Raw genomic sequence first — 15,255 nt, 5'->3', positions numbered from 1 at the left:
CCATGTACTTGTTAGCATTGCTAACCTTCGGATTATAGCGTATCAGTGGGGTTAGAAAACAGCGCCCCCTGTGTTCAGTGCCGGTATTACCGAATATCCTGGTATGGCACAAGGTTGATATGAAGGTTTGACAATTTGGAGACTGCCCAAGTTTACTATTATCCCTCTGTTTCTATACACCAACCTACTCCTCCCCTCTTCCCCTCCTCCCCTCCTCCTCCTCCTCTTCCTCACCTCCCTCCTCCTTCTCTTCCTATGTGTATCAAACATTAACTGCCTATGTGGTGGATGATTAAACAGGTGTAGCCAATTACTGCTACAGTATGTGAATTTTAGGGGCTGTGAACACACGCAAACAGACTGGCTGCGGGCAGCTACAGGCTTTTAAATTCCCTCTGACACCAGGTTGACTATCACACTAAATACTGGAGGTGACTGCATATTTACTGCAAATGACCTCTCCTAACATTACCTACACACCACACCACGAAGTCTCCCAGCTGCTTTATTTTTTAAAACTTTGTTTTTTGGATTTTCAACACCAGCATTTACAAAATAATTGCACTTGTAAGTTATTTGGTAGTAATATAAAACAACACATCAAAGACAACAATACAGCAAAACAAAGAGTGAGACAGAAACATAATATATATATTTTTTAAACAAAGACAAAAAAATATATATATTTTGATACAGTTGCTACAGGTTGACTAGCACAGATAATACAGTCCTCCTTGACATACCAGATGCCGTGTAAACACATACCAGGCCTCTTACATCACCGATATAGAAATATACATCACTCTGGAACTGCAGGGAAATGTAGTCGTTTAACATAAGAAAAGAAGGGAGCCCACATTGTATAGAATTTGTCTACAGACCCATTGAGTGTGTGTTTAATTTTTTCCACTTTATGCAATTCAAAACGGATTTAATCTAAAGCGCATGAGAAGGGGGTGCAGAGGATTTCCATGTAAGTAAAATTAATCGTCTCGCTAACAAAGTGATAAAGGCAATTACATCCTTATTCATTTTGGTCAGTTGTATTGTGGGTAAGGAAACCCCAAATAATGCAATAAAAGGGTCTGGCTCGATCAAATCAAATGTATTTATATAGCCCTTCTTACATCAGCTGATATCTCAAAGTGCTGTACAGAAACCCAGCCTAAAACCCCAAACAGCAAGTAATGCAGGTGTAGAAGCACAGTGGCTAGGAAAAACTCCCTAGAAAGGCCAAAACCTAGGAAGAAACCTAGAGAGGAACCAGGCTATGAGGGGTGGCCACTCCTCTTCTGGCTGTGCCGGGTGGAGATTATAACAGAACATGGCCAAGATTTTTGGTGGAGGAGGAATGCTGCCTATGACCCCAAGAACACCATCTCCACCGTCAAACATGGAGGTGGAAACATTATGCTTTGGGGGTGTTTTTCTGCTAAGGGGACAGGACATGTTCATAAATGACCAGCATGGTCAAATAATAATAATTACAGTAGTTGTCAAGGGTGCAACAAGTCAGCACCTCAAGAGTAAATGCCAATTAGCTTTTCATAGCCGATCATTGAGAGTATCTTTACCGCTCCTGCTGTCTCTAGAGAGTTGAAAACAGCAGGTCTGGGACAGGTAGCACGTCCGGTGAACAGGTCAGGGTTCCATAGCCGCAGGCAGAACAGTTTAAACTGGAGCAGCAGCACGGCCAGGTGGACTGGGGACAGCAAGGAGTCATCATGCCAGGTAGTCCTGAGGCATGGTCCTAGGGCTCAGGTCTTCCGAGAGAGAGAAAGAAAGAAAGAGAGAAAGAGAATTAGAGAGAGCATACAGTGGGGGAAAGAAGTATTTGATAGCCTGCTGATTTTGTACGTTTGCCCACTGACAAAGAGAGGATCAGTCTATAATTTTAATGGTAGGTTTATTTGAACAGTGAGAGACAGAATAACAACAAAAATCCAGAAAAACGCATGTCAAAAATGTTATAAATTGATTTGCATTTTAATGAGGGAAATAAGTATTTGACCCCCTCTCAATCAGAAAGATTTCTGGCTCCCAGGTGTCCTTTATACAGGTAACGAGCTGAGATTAGGAGCACGCTCTTAAAGGGAGTGCTCCTAACCGCAGCTTGTTACCTGTAAAAAAGACACCTGTCCACAGAAGCAATCAATCAATCAGATTCCAAACTCTCCACCATGGCCAAGACTAAAGAGCTCTCAAAGGATGTTAGGGACAAGATTGTAGACCTACACAAGGCTAGAATGGGCTACAAGACCATCGCCAAGCAGCTTGGTGAGAAGGTGACAACATTTGGTGTGATTATTCGCAAATGGAAGAAACACAAAAGAACTGTCAATATCCCTTGGCCTGGGGCTCCATGCAAGATCTCACCTCGTGGAGTTGCAATGATCATGAGAACGGTGAGGAATCAGCCCAGAACTACACGGGAGGATCTTGTCAATAATCTCAAGGCAGCTAGGACCATAGTCACCAAGAAAACAATTGGTAACACACTACGCCGTGAAGGACTGAAATCCTGCAGCGCCCGCAAGGTCCCCCTGCTCAAGAATACATATACATGCTCATCTGAAGTTTGCCAATGAACATCTGAATGACTCAGAGGACAACTGGTAAAAGTGCTGTGGTCAGATGAGACCAAAATGGAGCTCTTTGGCATCAACTCAACTCGCTGTGTTTGGTGGAGGAAGAATACTGCCTATGACCCCAAAAACACCATCTCCACCGTCAAACATGGAGGTGGAAACATTATGCTTTGGGGGTGTTTTTCTGCTAAGGGGACAGGACAACTTCACCGCATCAAAGGGACGATGGACGGGCCATGTACCGTCAAATCTTGGGTGAGAATCTCCTTCCCTCAGCCAGGGCATTGAAAATGGGTCGTGGATGGGTATTGCAGCATGACAATGACCCAAAACTCACGGCCAAGGCAACAAAGGAGTGGCTCAAGAAGAAGCACATTAAGGTCCTCGAGTGGCCTAGCCAGTCTCCAGACCTTTAATCCCATAGAAAATCTGTGGAGGGAGCTGAAGGTTCGAGTTGTCAAACGTCAGCCTCGAAACCTTAATGACTTGGAGCAGATCTGCAAAGAGGAGTGGGACAAATTCCCTCCTGAGATATGTGCAAACCTGGTGGCCAACTACAAGAAACGTCTGACCTCTGTGATTGCCAACACGGGTTTTGCCACAAAGTGCAGAGGGGTTAAATTCTTATTTCCCTCATTAAAATGCAAATCCTTTTATAACATTTTTTGACATGCGTTTTTCTGGATTTTTTTGTTGCTATTCTGTCTCTCACTGTTCAAATAAACCTCCTACTAAAATTATAGACTGATCATTTCTTTATGAGTGGGCAAACGTACAAAATCAGCAGGGGATCAAATACGTTTTTCCCCCACTGTACTTAAATTCACACAGGACACCGGATAAGACAGGAGAAATACTCCAAATATAACAGACTGACCCTAGCCCCCCGACACATAAACTACTGCAGCATAAATACTGGAGGCTGAGACAGGAGGGGTCAGGAGACACTGTGGCCCCATCCGATGATACCCCCGGACAGGGCCAAATAGGCAGGATATAACCCCACCCACTTTGCCAAAGCACAGCCCCCACACCACTAGAGGGATATCTTCAACCACCAACTTACCATCCTGAGACAAGGCCGAGTATAGACAGACAGACAGGAAGACCACGTCAGTGACTCAACCCACTCAAGTGACGCACCACTCCTAGGGACGGCATGGAAGAACACCAGTAAGCCAGTGACTCAGCCCCTGTAAGAGAATCCCAGTGGAGAGAGGGGAACCGGCCAGGCAGAGACAGCAAGGGCGGTTCGTTGCTCCAGAGCCTTTCCGTTCACCTTCACACTCCTGGGCCAGACTACACTCAATCATAGGACCCACTGAAGAGATGATTATTCAGTAAAGACTTAAAGGTTGAGACCGAGTCTGCGTCTCTCACATGGGTAGGCAGACCATTCCATAAAAATGGAGCTCTATAGGAGAAAGCCCTGCCTCTAGCTGTTTGCTTAGAAATTCTAGGGACAATTAGGAGGCCTGCGTCTTGTGACCGTAGCGTACGTGTAGGTATGTACGGCAGGACCAAATCGGAAAGATAGGTAGGAGCAAGCCGATGTAATGCTTTGTAGGTTAGCAGTAAAATCTTGAAATCAGCCCTTGCTTTAACAGGAAGCCACTGTAGGGAGGCTAGCACTGGAGTAATATGATAAAACAAATGTGGTTCTAGTCAGGATTCTAGCAGCCATATTTAGCACTAACTGAAGTTTATTTAGTGCTTTATCCGGGTAGCCGGAAAGTAGAGCATTGCAGTAGTCCAACCTAGAAGTAACAAAAGCATGGATTAATTTTTCTGCATCATTTTTGGACAGAAAGTTTCAGATTTTTGCAATGTTACGTAGATGGAACAAAGCTGTCCTTGAAACAGTCTCGATATGTTCTTCAAAAGAGAGATCAGGGTACAGAGTAACGCCGAGGTCCTTCACAGTTTTATTTGAGACGACTGTACAACCATCAGGATTTATTGTCAGATTCAACAGAAGACCTCTTTGTTTCTTGGGACCTAGAACAAGCATCTCTGTTTTGTCCGAGTTTAAAAGTAGAAAGTTTGCAGCCATCCACTTCCTTATGTCTGAAACACAGGCTTCTAGCGAGGGCAATTTTGGGACTTCACCATGTTTCATTGAAATGCACAGCTCTGTGTCATCCGCATAACAGTGAAATGTAACATTATGTTTTCGAATGACATCCCGAAGAGGTAAAATATATAGTGAAAACAATAGTGGTCCTAAAACGGAACCTTGAGGAGCACCGACATTTACAGTTGATTTGTCAGAGGACAAACCATTCACAGAGACAAACTCATATCTTTCCGACAGATAAGATCTAAACCAGGCCAGAACTTGTCCGTGTAGACCAATTTGGGTTTCCAATCTCTCCAAAAGAATGTGGTGATTGATGGTATCAAAAGCAGCACTAAGATCTAGGAGCACGTGGACAGATGCAGAGCCTCGGTCTGATGCCATTAAAAGGTAATTTACCACCTTCACAAGTGCAGTCTCAGTGCTATGATGGGGTCTAAAACCAGACTGAAGCGTTTCGTATACACTGTTTGTCTTTAGTAAGGCAGTGAGTTGCTGCGCAACAGCTTTTTCTAAAATGTTTGAGAGGAATGGAAGGTTTGATATAGGCCGATAGTTTTTTATATTTTCTGGGTCAAGATTTGGCTTTTTCAATAGGCTTTATTACTGCCACTTTTAGTGAGTTTGGTACACATCCGGTGGATAGAGAGCCGTTTATTATGTTCAACATAGGAGGGCCAAGCACAGGAAGCAGCTCTTTCAGTAGTTTAGTTGGAATAGGGTGCAGTATGCAGCTTGAAGGTTTGGAGGCCATGATTATTTTCATCATTGTGTCAAGAGATATAGTACTAAAACACTTTAGTGTCTCCCTTGATCCTAGGTCCTGGCATAGTTGTGCAGACTCGGGACAACGGAGCTTTGGAGGAATACGCAGATTTAAAGAGGAGTCCGTAATTTGCTTTCTAATGATCATGATCTTTTCCTCAAAGAAGTTCATGAATTTATTACTGCTGAAGTGAAAGCCATCCTCTCTTGGGGAATGCTGCTTTTTAGTTAGCTTTGCGACAGTATCAAAAATACATTTCGGATTGTTCTTATTTTCCTCAATTAAGTTGGAAAAATAGGATGATCGAGCAGCAGTGCACGGTACAGTTTGGTGTGGCGATACTGCACGGTACAGTTTGGTGTGGCGCCATTTCCGTTCCAATTTTCTGGAAGCTTGCTTCAGAGCTCGTGTATTTTCTGTATAGTAGGGAGCTAGTTTCTTATGACAATTGTTTTAAGTTTTTAGGGGTGCAACTGCATCTAGGGTATTGCGCAAGGTTAAATTGAGTTCCTCAGTTAGGTGGTTAACTGATTTTTGTCCTCTGACATCCTTGGGTAGGCAGAGGGAGTCTGGAAGGGCATCAAGGAATCTTTGGGTTGTCTGAGAATTTATAGCATGACTTTTGATGCCCCTTGGTTGGGGTCTGAGCAGATTATTTGTTGTGATTGCAAACGTAATAAAATGTTGGTCCGATAGTCCAGGATAATGGGGAAAAACATTAAGATCCACAACATTTATTCCACGGGACTAAACTAGGTCCAGAGTATGACTGTGGCAGTGAGTAGGCCCAGAGACATCTGATCTGATCTGTGTGCCGCTTAATTCTGAGAGTGTGTTAAAGATGTCTTTCCAGAAACCAACAAGAGATGGGCAACACCAAAACATGTGTACATGATTACCAGGAGACTGGTTACATCGTACACAATTAGGGTTCACATCCTTGTAAATTTTGGACAATCTTCTTTGGTCCAGTGGGCCTTATGAATGAGTTTGCATTGAATGAGACCATGCCGAGCGCAAATAGAAGAGGAATGTACCCTTTTGAGTGGCCCTTCCCATAGTTCATCAGATATTTCCTCACCCAGTTCCTCCTCCCATGAGGATTTAATATTGTTTAATGAGGTGGTTTGTAGTGAGCAAATTTGACTATAGATTATTGACAAGGTGCCTTTCAGAGTAGGAAGTGGGATAAGAAATGTGTCAAACTGTGTTTCACCAGGAAGGGTGAGGAATCTGGGATCTATGCTGTGGATGTAACTCCGGATTTGTAAAGAAATTATATCTGGGAGATGTCTGGGAGATTTAGCTGATAATTGTTCAAACGTACTAAATGTATTTTTAATGTAGCTCTCTGAATCTTTTAATACCGAGACTAGACCACGTTGCGAAAGCACCATCAACCATTAATGGGGAAAAAGCTGAGTTTGAGGCTACCGGAGCCAAAGAAGAGGTTGTCTGAAACCCAAAGTGGCGGCTAAATTGATTCCAGATCTTCAATGTTGTTTTGACACATATATTTTTGTTGAAGGAGGAGTAAGGGCCTGTAACGGAGGAGTGAGTGATGGAAGACAATGATGCCGGTATAGATGAGACGGCCTCCATCTCTAGTCAAATTGGGGGTGGGAATATCTCTCTGCTCTGCAACCAGTAGTGAATGATCCTAAGGTTAGCAGCCCAATAATAGAATCTGAAATCCGGTAGCGCTAGACCGCCGTCTGGTCTAAGCCTCTGCAAAAGCTGTTTTCGTATCATAAGGGGCTTTTTGTCCTATATAAAAGTTAGAATTAGGCTGTCGATCTTTTTGAAAAACGTATTGAGAAGAAAAATCAGTAGGCACCAATAGAGATATAAGAATTTAGGGAGAGTATTCATATTAATATAATTAATTATTGCGACTAAGGAGAGGTGTAGCAAAGACCAGCGTTCCAAATCGTCCTTAGAACGGGTTAAAAGAGGAGCAAAGTTGGCCTGATAAAAGGTTTTCAAATCTGATTCTGACATGCAGCCCGAGATAAATAAAACTTCCCAGCTGCTTTATAAATATACTGCTACTGTAGAAAGGATAATAAATAGCGCATCAAGTGCTTGGCTTTTAATAATCCTTTCTCAGTAAGACATGGTCTTATGATCTTATTTATATTATCTTTGTATGTGCAACACTTGGTTATATACACATATATTCACATATCTCCTTGAGTGTACATTGCATGTTTGAAGAGCTCCGGATGAGATATGTTCACAAACCTGCAGCAGAGGACAAATCCTTTGTTCTGTATTGGATCACTGGACGCAGAGTATTGACTGTGTACTGCAATGTTTTATGGCATTCATATATGGTCTCTTATGAATACGTAATTCATTTTTCCATCCGTCGATAGAAGAAATTGATTCTAGCCCGTCTTTAATGGTTAGTCATTACAGCGCTCTGCAGGGCATCAGTCAAACAGATCGATGGCAGAACATTTGCCCCATTGAAATGTTACACACTCCTGGAGCCAGTTGAGCAGAACAGAGGCACGTTTATGTCCTTTGCTTCAGGGACACACACATGCACCCCCTCTAACCAACACGCAACACACACACAAGCAAAACAGTCACACGCACATGCACACACACTGCTTCTGCCTTACTGAAGCCTATCCCTCTCTCTCTCTTCTTCTGTCTAGCTGGAGGCGTTCTACTCCATCTTCACCACGGAGCAGCAGGACCATGTGAAGTCAGTAGAGTACCTGAGAAACAACTACAGACCCCTCCAGGACCTGGACAACAGGGAGGTGTTGAAGTCTGCTGTTAAAGATGCCTGGCAGAGGGACCTGACTGACAGCCAGGGACTAGGTACAGACGGCATCACAGACGCATCCAGAGGTACCACACTATACACTCTCTTACATTCATTCATTCAGTCAGTCAGTCAGTCAGTCAGTCAGTCAGTCAGTCAGTCAGTCAGTCAGTCACCAGACACATCCAGAGGTACCACACGATACACTCTCTTACATTCATTCATTCATTCATTCATTCATTCAGTCAGTCAGTCAGTCAGTCAGTCAGTCAGTCAGTCAGTCAGTTAGTCACCAGACACATCCAGAGGTACCAATATAGCTGATCTGATCTGACCTTACTCTTCTTTCACTTAGTGCCTGTCGTTTGTCTATACCAGTGTTTCACAAACTCAGTCCTGGGGACCCCAAGGGGTGCACGTTTTGGTTTCTGCCCTAACACTACACAGCTGATTCCAATTATTGAAGCTTGATGATTAGTTTGATTATTTGAATCAACATTCACTCATACGTTTATTCAGTCAATCAGTCTTTCAGTTGTTTATTGCCTTTCTTTGTCTTTGTATAAAATATTTTTCACTGCTTTATTTAGCATTATTGACATTGTTAGTTGAGGCTAGAGGTTGACCGATTATGATTTTTCAACGCCGATACCGGTTATTGGAGGACCAAACCAGGCCGATACCGATTAATCGGCCGATATTTTTGTTTATTTGTAATAATCAAATCAAATGTATTTATATAGCCCTTCTTACATCAGCTGATATCTCAAAGTGCTGTACAGAAACCCAGCCTAAAACCCCAAACAGCAGGCAATGCAGGTGTAGAAGCACCGTGGCTAGGAAAAACTCCCTAGAAAGGCCAAAACCTAGGAAGGAACCTTTGCCAAAGCACAGCCCCCACACCACTAGAGGGATATCTTCAACCACCATGATTTGGCTGTTGATGACAATTACAACAATACTGAATGAACACTTATTTTAACTTAATATAATACATCAATAAAATCAATTTAGCCTCAAATAAATAATGAAACATGTTCAATTTGGTTTAAATAATGCAAAAACAAGTGTTGGAGAAGAAAGTCAAAGTGCACTATGTGCCATGTAAAAAAAGCTAACGTTTAAGTTCCTTGCTCAGAACATGAGAACATATGAAAGCTGGTGGTTCCTTTTAACATGAGTCTTCGATATTCCCAGGTAAGAAGTTTTAGGTTGTAGTTATTATAGGAATTATAGGACTATTTCTCTCTATACGATTTGTATTTCATATACCTTTGACTATTGGATGTTCTTATAGGCACTTTAGTATTGCCAGTGTAACAGTATAGCTTCCGTCCCTCTCCTCGCTCCTACCTGGGCTCGATCCAGGAACACATCGACAACAGCCACCCTCGAAGCAGCGTTACCCATGTAGAGGAAGGGGAACAACTACTCCAAGTCTCAGAGCGAGTGACGTTTGAAACGCTATTAGCGAGCACCCGGCTAGCTAACCATTTCACATCGGTTACACCAGCCTAATCTTGGGAGTTGACAGGCTTGAAGTCATAAACAGCGCAATGCATTGCGAAGGGCTGCTAGCAAACGCAAAAAAGTGCTGTTTGAATGAACGCTTACGAGCCTGTTGCTGCCTACCATCACTCAGTCAGACTGCTATATCAAATCATAGACTTAATTATAACATAATAACACACAGAAATACGAGCCTTAGGTCATTAATATGGTCGAATCCGGAAACTATCATCTCGAAAACAAAACGTTTTTCCTGTCAGTGCAATACGGAACTGTTCCGTATTTTATCTAACTGGTGGCATCCCTAAGTCTAAATATTCCTGTTACATTGAACAACCTTCAATGTTATGTCATAATTACGTACAATTCTGGCATATTAGTTTGCAACGAGCCAGGCGGCCAAACTGCTGCATATACCCTGACTCTGTTTGCAAGAGAAGTGACACATTTTCCCTAGTTAAAAGAAATTCATGTTAGCAGGCAATATTAACTAAATATGTAGGTTTAAAAATATATACTTGTGTATTGATTTTAAGAAAGGCATTGATGTTTATGGTTGGAGCAACATGTACCTAAGCGATTATATGCAACGCAGGACAGGCTAGATAAACTAGTAATATCATCAATCATGTGTAGTTAACTAGTGATTATGATTGATTGATTGTTTTTTTATAAGATACGTTTAATGCTAGCTAGCAACTTACCTTGGCTTCTTACTGCATTTGCGTAACAGGCAGGCTCCTCGTGGAGTGCAATGTAAAGCAGGTGGTTAGAGCGTTGGACTAGTTAACCATAAGGTTGCAAGATTGAATCCCCGAGCTGACAAGGTAAAAATCTGTCGTTCTGCCCCTGAACAAGGCAGTTAACCCACCGTTCCTAGGCCGTCATTGAAAATAAGAATGTGTTCTTAACTAACTTGCCTAGTTAAATAAAGGTCTAAAAAAAAAATTGGCCAAATCGGCGTCCAAAAATACCGATTTCCGATTGTTATGAAAACTATTCCGATTAATCGGTCGACCTCTAGTTGAGACTCCGCTAAAACCGGTCGAGTTCATCCAGAAAGGCCCCTGCCTCTTTGAACATCAGCTCTCTTTGTTTCGAGTGTGGCTGGCAGAGAGAATTGAATGGGAGTGATTGTGATGAAGTGGGAGCTAGCGCTGTAACGGGCTACATGACTGAGTAATCATCATTAATATGCACACAAAAAATTGTCATACAAATTAAGTTGTGAAATTGCTCTGTCTCTCTCTCATCTTTCTTCCATTTCCTTTTCCATTTCTGTCCCATTTTCTCTCTCCCTTTCTCTCAGACGTATCCTCTCTGATCCCTGGGTCTACTGATATATACAGTTGAAGTCGGAAGTTTACATACACCTTAGCCAAATACATTTAAACTCAGTTTTTCACAATTCCTGACATTTAATCCTAGTAAACATTCCCTGTCTTAGGTCAGTTAGGATCACCACTTTATTTTAGGAATGTGAAATGACAGAATAATAGTAGAGAGAATTATTTATTTCAGCTTTTATTTCTTTCATCACATTCCCAGTGGGTCAGAAGTTTACATACACTGCGTTCACAATTATTAGGCAAGTGAGTATCCTGATCTTATCATTATTTCTATTCACATTTTCGAACTCCAAACCATATAAACTTGAATGCTTATTGGATTTAATCATTTTCAGGTGATATGTATTTGTGTAATGAGGGAGGGTGTGGCGAAAGTGAATAACACCTTATATCAAGGTGTGCATAATTATTAGGCAGCCTCATTACCTCAGGTAAAATGGGCCAAAAAAAAGAGATTTAACTGACACTGAAAAGCCAAAAATGTAAAATGCCTTTCAGACGGATGCGACACTCTTTAAATAGCTAAACTATTGAAGCGTGACCACCGGACAATCAAACATTTTGTTGCTTATAGTCAACCGGGGCGCAAAAACTGCATGGGGAAGAAAAGGCGCAAATTAACTGCAAAAGACTTGAGAAGAATTAAACGTCAAACTACCAGGAACCCATTATCCTCCAGTGCCACCGTATTCCAGAACTGCAACCTACCTGGAGTGTTCAAAAGTACAAGGTGTCAAGTGCTCAGAGACATGGCCAAGGTCAAGAAGACTGAAACAAGACCACCACTGAATAAGATTCACAAGTTGAAGCGTCAAGATTGGGCAAAGAAATACCTGAAGACAGATATTTCAAAGGTTTTATGGACAGATGAAATGAAAGTGACTCTTGATGGACCAAATGGATGGGCCCGTGGCTGGATCAGTAATGGACACAGGGCACCACTTTGAGTCAGGTGCCAGCAAGGTGAAGGAGGGGTACTGGTATGGGCTGCTATCATTGAGGATGAGGTAGTTGGACCTTTTCAGGTTGAAGATGGACTGAAACTCATCTCCCAAACCTACTGCCAGTTTCTGGAAGATTCTTTCATCAAACAGTGGTACAGGAAGAAGTCCTCAGCATTCTAGAAGACCATGATCTTTATGCAGGACAATGCTCCATCACATGCATCCAAGTACTCCACTGCTTGGCTAGCCAGCAAGGGCCTCAAAGATGCCTGAATAACGACCTGCCCCCCTTCATCACCTGACATAAATCCTATTGAGAACTTGTGGGCCCTTCTCAAACGTGAGATTTACAGTGAGGGAAGACAATACACCTCTTTGAACAGCATTTGGGAGGCTGTGGTTGCTGCTTCAGTGAAAATTGATCGTGAACAGATCAAGAAACTGACAGACTCCATGGATAGAAGGCTCATGGCAGTTCTTGAAAATAAGGGTGGCTATATTGGTCACTGAATATTTTTGAAAGGCCAAAAATGTTATATAATTGTCATTTTGTGTTACTTATCTGTTACACTTACTCTAAAAATTGAGAGTCAACAAGTGAGTTGAGAGAAATTATTTTTGTAATTTAGTTGCCTAATAATTGTGTACACTTATATATTTCCCTGAGAAAGACAAAACTCACTTTTCCTTTGTTGAACATTCAGGTTTGAGGTTCAATAACATTTTGGATTGACTGAGAGCATTGTGTTTGTTGAACAGTAAAATTAATCCCGAGGAATACAATTTGCCTAACAATTGTGCACGCAGTGAACACTCAATTAGTATTTGGTAGCATTGCCTTTAAATTGTTTAACTTGGGTCAAACGTTTCGAGTAGCCTTCCACAAGCTTCCCACAATAAGTTGGGTGAATTTTGGCCCATTCCTCCTGACAGAGCTGGTGTAACTGAGTCAGGTTTCTAGACCTCCTTGCTCACACACACTTTTCCGTTCTGCCCACAAATTTTCTATAGAATTGAGGTCAAGGCTTTGTGATGGCCACTAAAATACCTTGACTTTGTTGTCCTTAAGCTATTTTGCCACAACTTTGGAAGTATGCTTGGGGTCATTGTCCATTTGGAAGACCCATTTGCGACCAAGCTTTAACTTCCTGACTGATGTCTTGAGATGTTGCTTCAATATATCCACATCATTTTCCTTCCTCATGAAGTGATCTATTTTGTGAAGTGCACCAGTCCCTCCTGCAGCAAAGCACCCCCACAACATGACGCTGCCACCCCCATGCTTCACGGTTGGGATGGTGTTCTTCAGCTTGCAAGCCTCCCCCTTGTTCCTCCAAACATAGTGATGGTCATTATGGCCAAACAGTTCTATTTTTGTTTCATCAGACCAGAGGACATTTCTCCAAAAAGTACAATCTTTGTCCCCATGTGCAGTTGCAAACCGTAGTCTGGCTTTTTTTATGGCGGTTTTGGAGTCGTGGCTTCTTCCTTGCTGAGCGGCCTTTCAGGTTATGTCGATATAGGACTAGTTTTACTGTGGATATAGATACTTTTGTACCTGTTTCCTCCAGCATCTTCACAAGGTCCTTTGCTGTTGGTCTGGGATTGATTTACACCTTTCGCACCAAAGTACGTTCATCTCTAGGAGACAGAACGCGTCTCCTTCCTGAGCTGCGTGGTCCCATGGTGTTTATACTTGCGTACTATTGTTTGTACAGACGAACGTGGAATCTTCAGGCGTTTGGAAATTGCTCCCAATGATGAACCAGATTTGTGGAGGTCTACAATTTTTTTTCTGAGGGCTTGGCTGATTTCTTTTGTTTCCCAAGATGTCAAGCAAAGAGCCACTGAGTTTGAAGGTAGGCCTTGAAATACATCCACAGGTACACCTCCTATTGACTCAATTTATGTCAATAAGCCTATCAGAAGCTTCTAAAGCCATGACAAAATTTTCTGGAATTTTCCAAGCTGTTTAAAGGCACAGTCAACTTAGTGTATGTAAACTTCTGACCCACTGGAATTGTGATACAGTAAATTATAAGTGACATAATCTGTCTGTAAACAATTGTTGGAAAAATGACTTGTGTCATGTACAAAGTAGATGTCCTAACCGACTTGCCAAAACTATAGTTTGTGGAGTGGTTGAAAAACAAGTTTTAATGACTCCAACCTAAGTGTATGTAAACTTCCCACTTCAACTGTATGTAGATACAGTATAATACCCCCTCTCCTCCTCTCTTCTCCTCTCTGATCTCCTCTCCTCCTATCTGCACTCTTCTCCTTTCCTCTCTTCTCTCTCCTCTGCTCTCCTCCCTCCTCTTTTCTGCTGTCCTCTCTGCTCTCCTCTGCTCTCCTCAGCTCTCCTCAGCGCTCCTCTGCTCTCCTCTCTGCTCTCCTCTGCTCTCCTCTCTTCTCATCTCTTCTCTGCTCTCCTCTCTGCTCTCCTTTCCTCTGCTCTCCTTTCTCCTCCTCTCTGCTTTCCTCTCTCCTCTTCTCTGCTCTCCTCTCCTCTCTGCTCTCCTCTCTCCTCCTCTCTGCTCTCCTCTCTTCTCGCCTCCTCTCCTCTCTCATCCTCTCTGCTCTCCTCTCACCTCCTCTTTCCTCCTCTCTGCTCTCCTCTCTCCTCTTCTCTGCTCTCCTCTCCTCTTCTGCTCTCCTTCTCTCTGCTCTCTTCTCTCCTCCTCTCTGCTCTCCTCTCATCTCTCCTCCTCTCTGCTCTCCTCTCTTCTCACCTCCTCTCCTCTTTCCTCCTCTCTGCTGTCCTCCTCTCTCCTCCTCTCTGCTCTCCTCACTCCTCTCTGCTCTCCTCTCTCCTCTCCTCCATCTCTCACCCAACCTAACCCTCTCCTCACGTCCCACCTCCATTTCATGTATACATAATTCACACTACTTTCACATAATTATTTCAGTGGAATAATGGAGCAATCTAAGACAGAAAACGTAGAGCTTCCTGCCTTGAAACTGGTTGTAGACAGCCTCTGAATCCGTTGTCTAGTAACTCAACATTCCATAGACAGACAGACAGACAGACAGACAGACAGACAGACAGACAGACAGACAGACAGACAGACAGACAGACAGACAGACAGACAGACAGACATAAGGAAGGACACATGGATATGGATGTCTTTCCGGTGACCATACGGTGACCATACTGTAGCCTACATCACCACCTTGAGGTTATGTATAGTACTGCAGCCATACATTGTGTGAGTGAGTCATTCTCTGATCTATTCTCTAGTA

General features: G+C 42.7%; 1 protein-coding gene across 1 annotated transcript in view; it reads left to right on the top strand.

Annotated features, from left to right (window-relative positions):
• LOC115150327 (receptor-type tyrosine-protein phosphatase gamma) overlaps nt 1–15,255 on the top strand; it is a 256,267-nt gene that overhangs the window by 188,231 nt on the left and 52,781 nt on the right. The window contains exon 8 of the mRNA XM_029693504.1: nt 8,098–8,296. Within this exon, the coding sequence (XP_029549364.1) occupies nt 8,098–8,296 (199 nt within the window). The remainder of the gene's footprint in view (nt 1–8,097; nt 8,297–15,255) is intronic.

The sequence above is a fragment of the Salmo trutta genome, chromosome 16 (assembly GCF_901001165.1).
Source record: "Salmo trutta chromosome 16, fSalTru1.1, whole genome shotgun sequence".
In the NCBI taxonomy this organism is placed as follows: domain Eukaryota; kingdom Metazoa; phylum Chordata; class Actinopteri; order Salmoniformes; family Salmonidae; genus Salmo; species Salmo trutta.
This window is presented reverse-complemented; position numbering and strand designations above follow the sequence as displayed.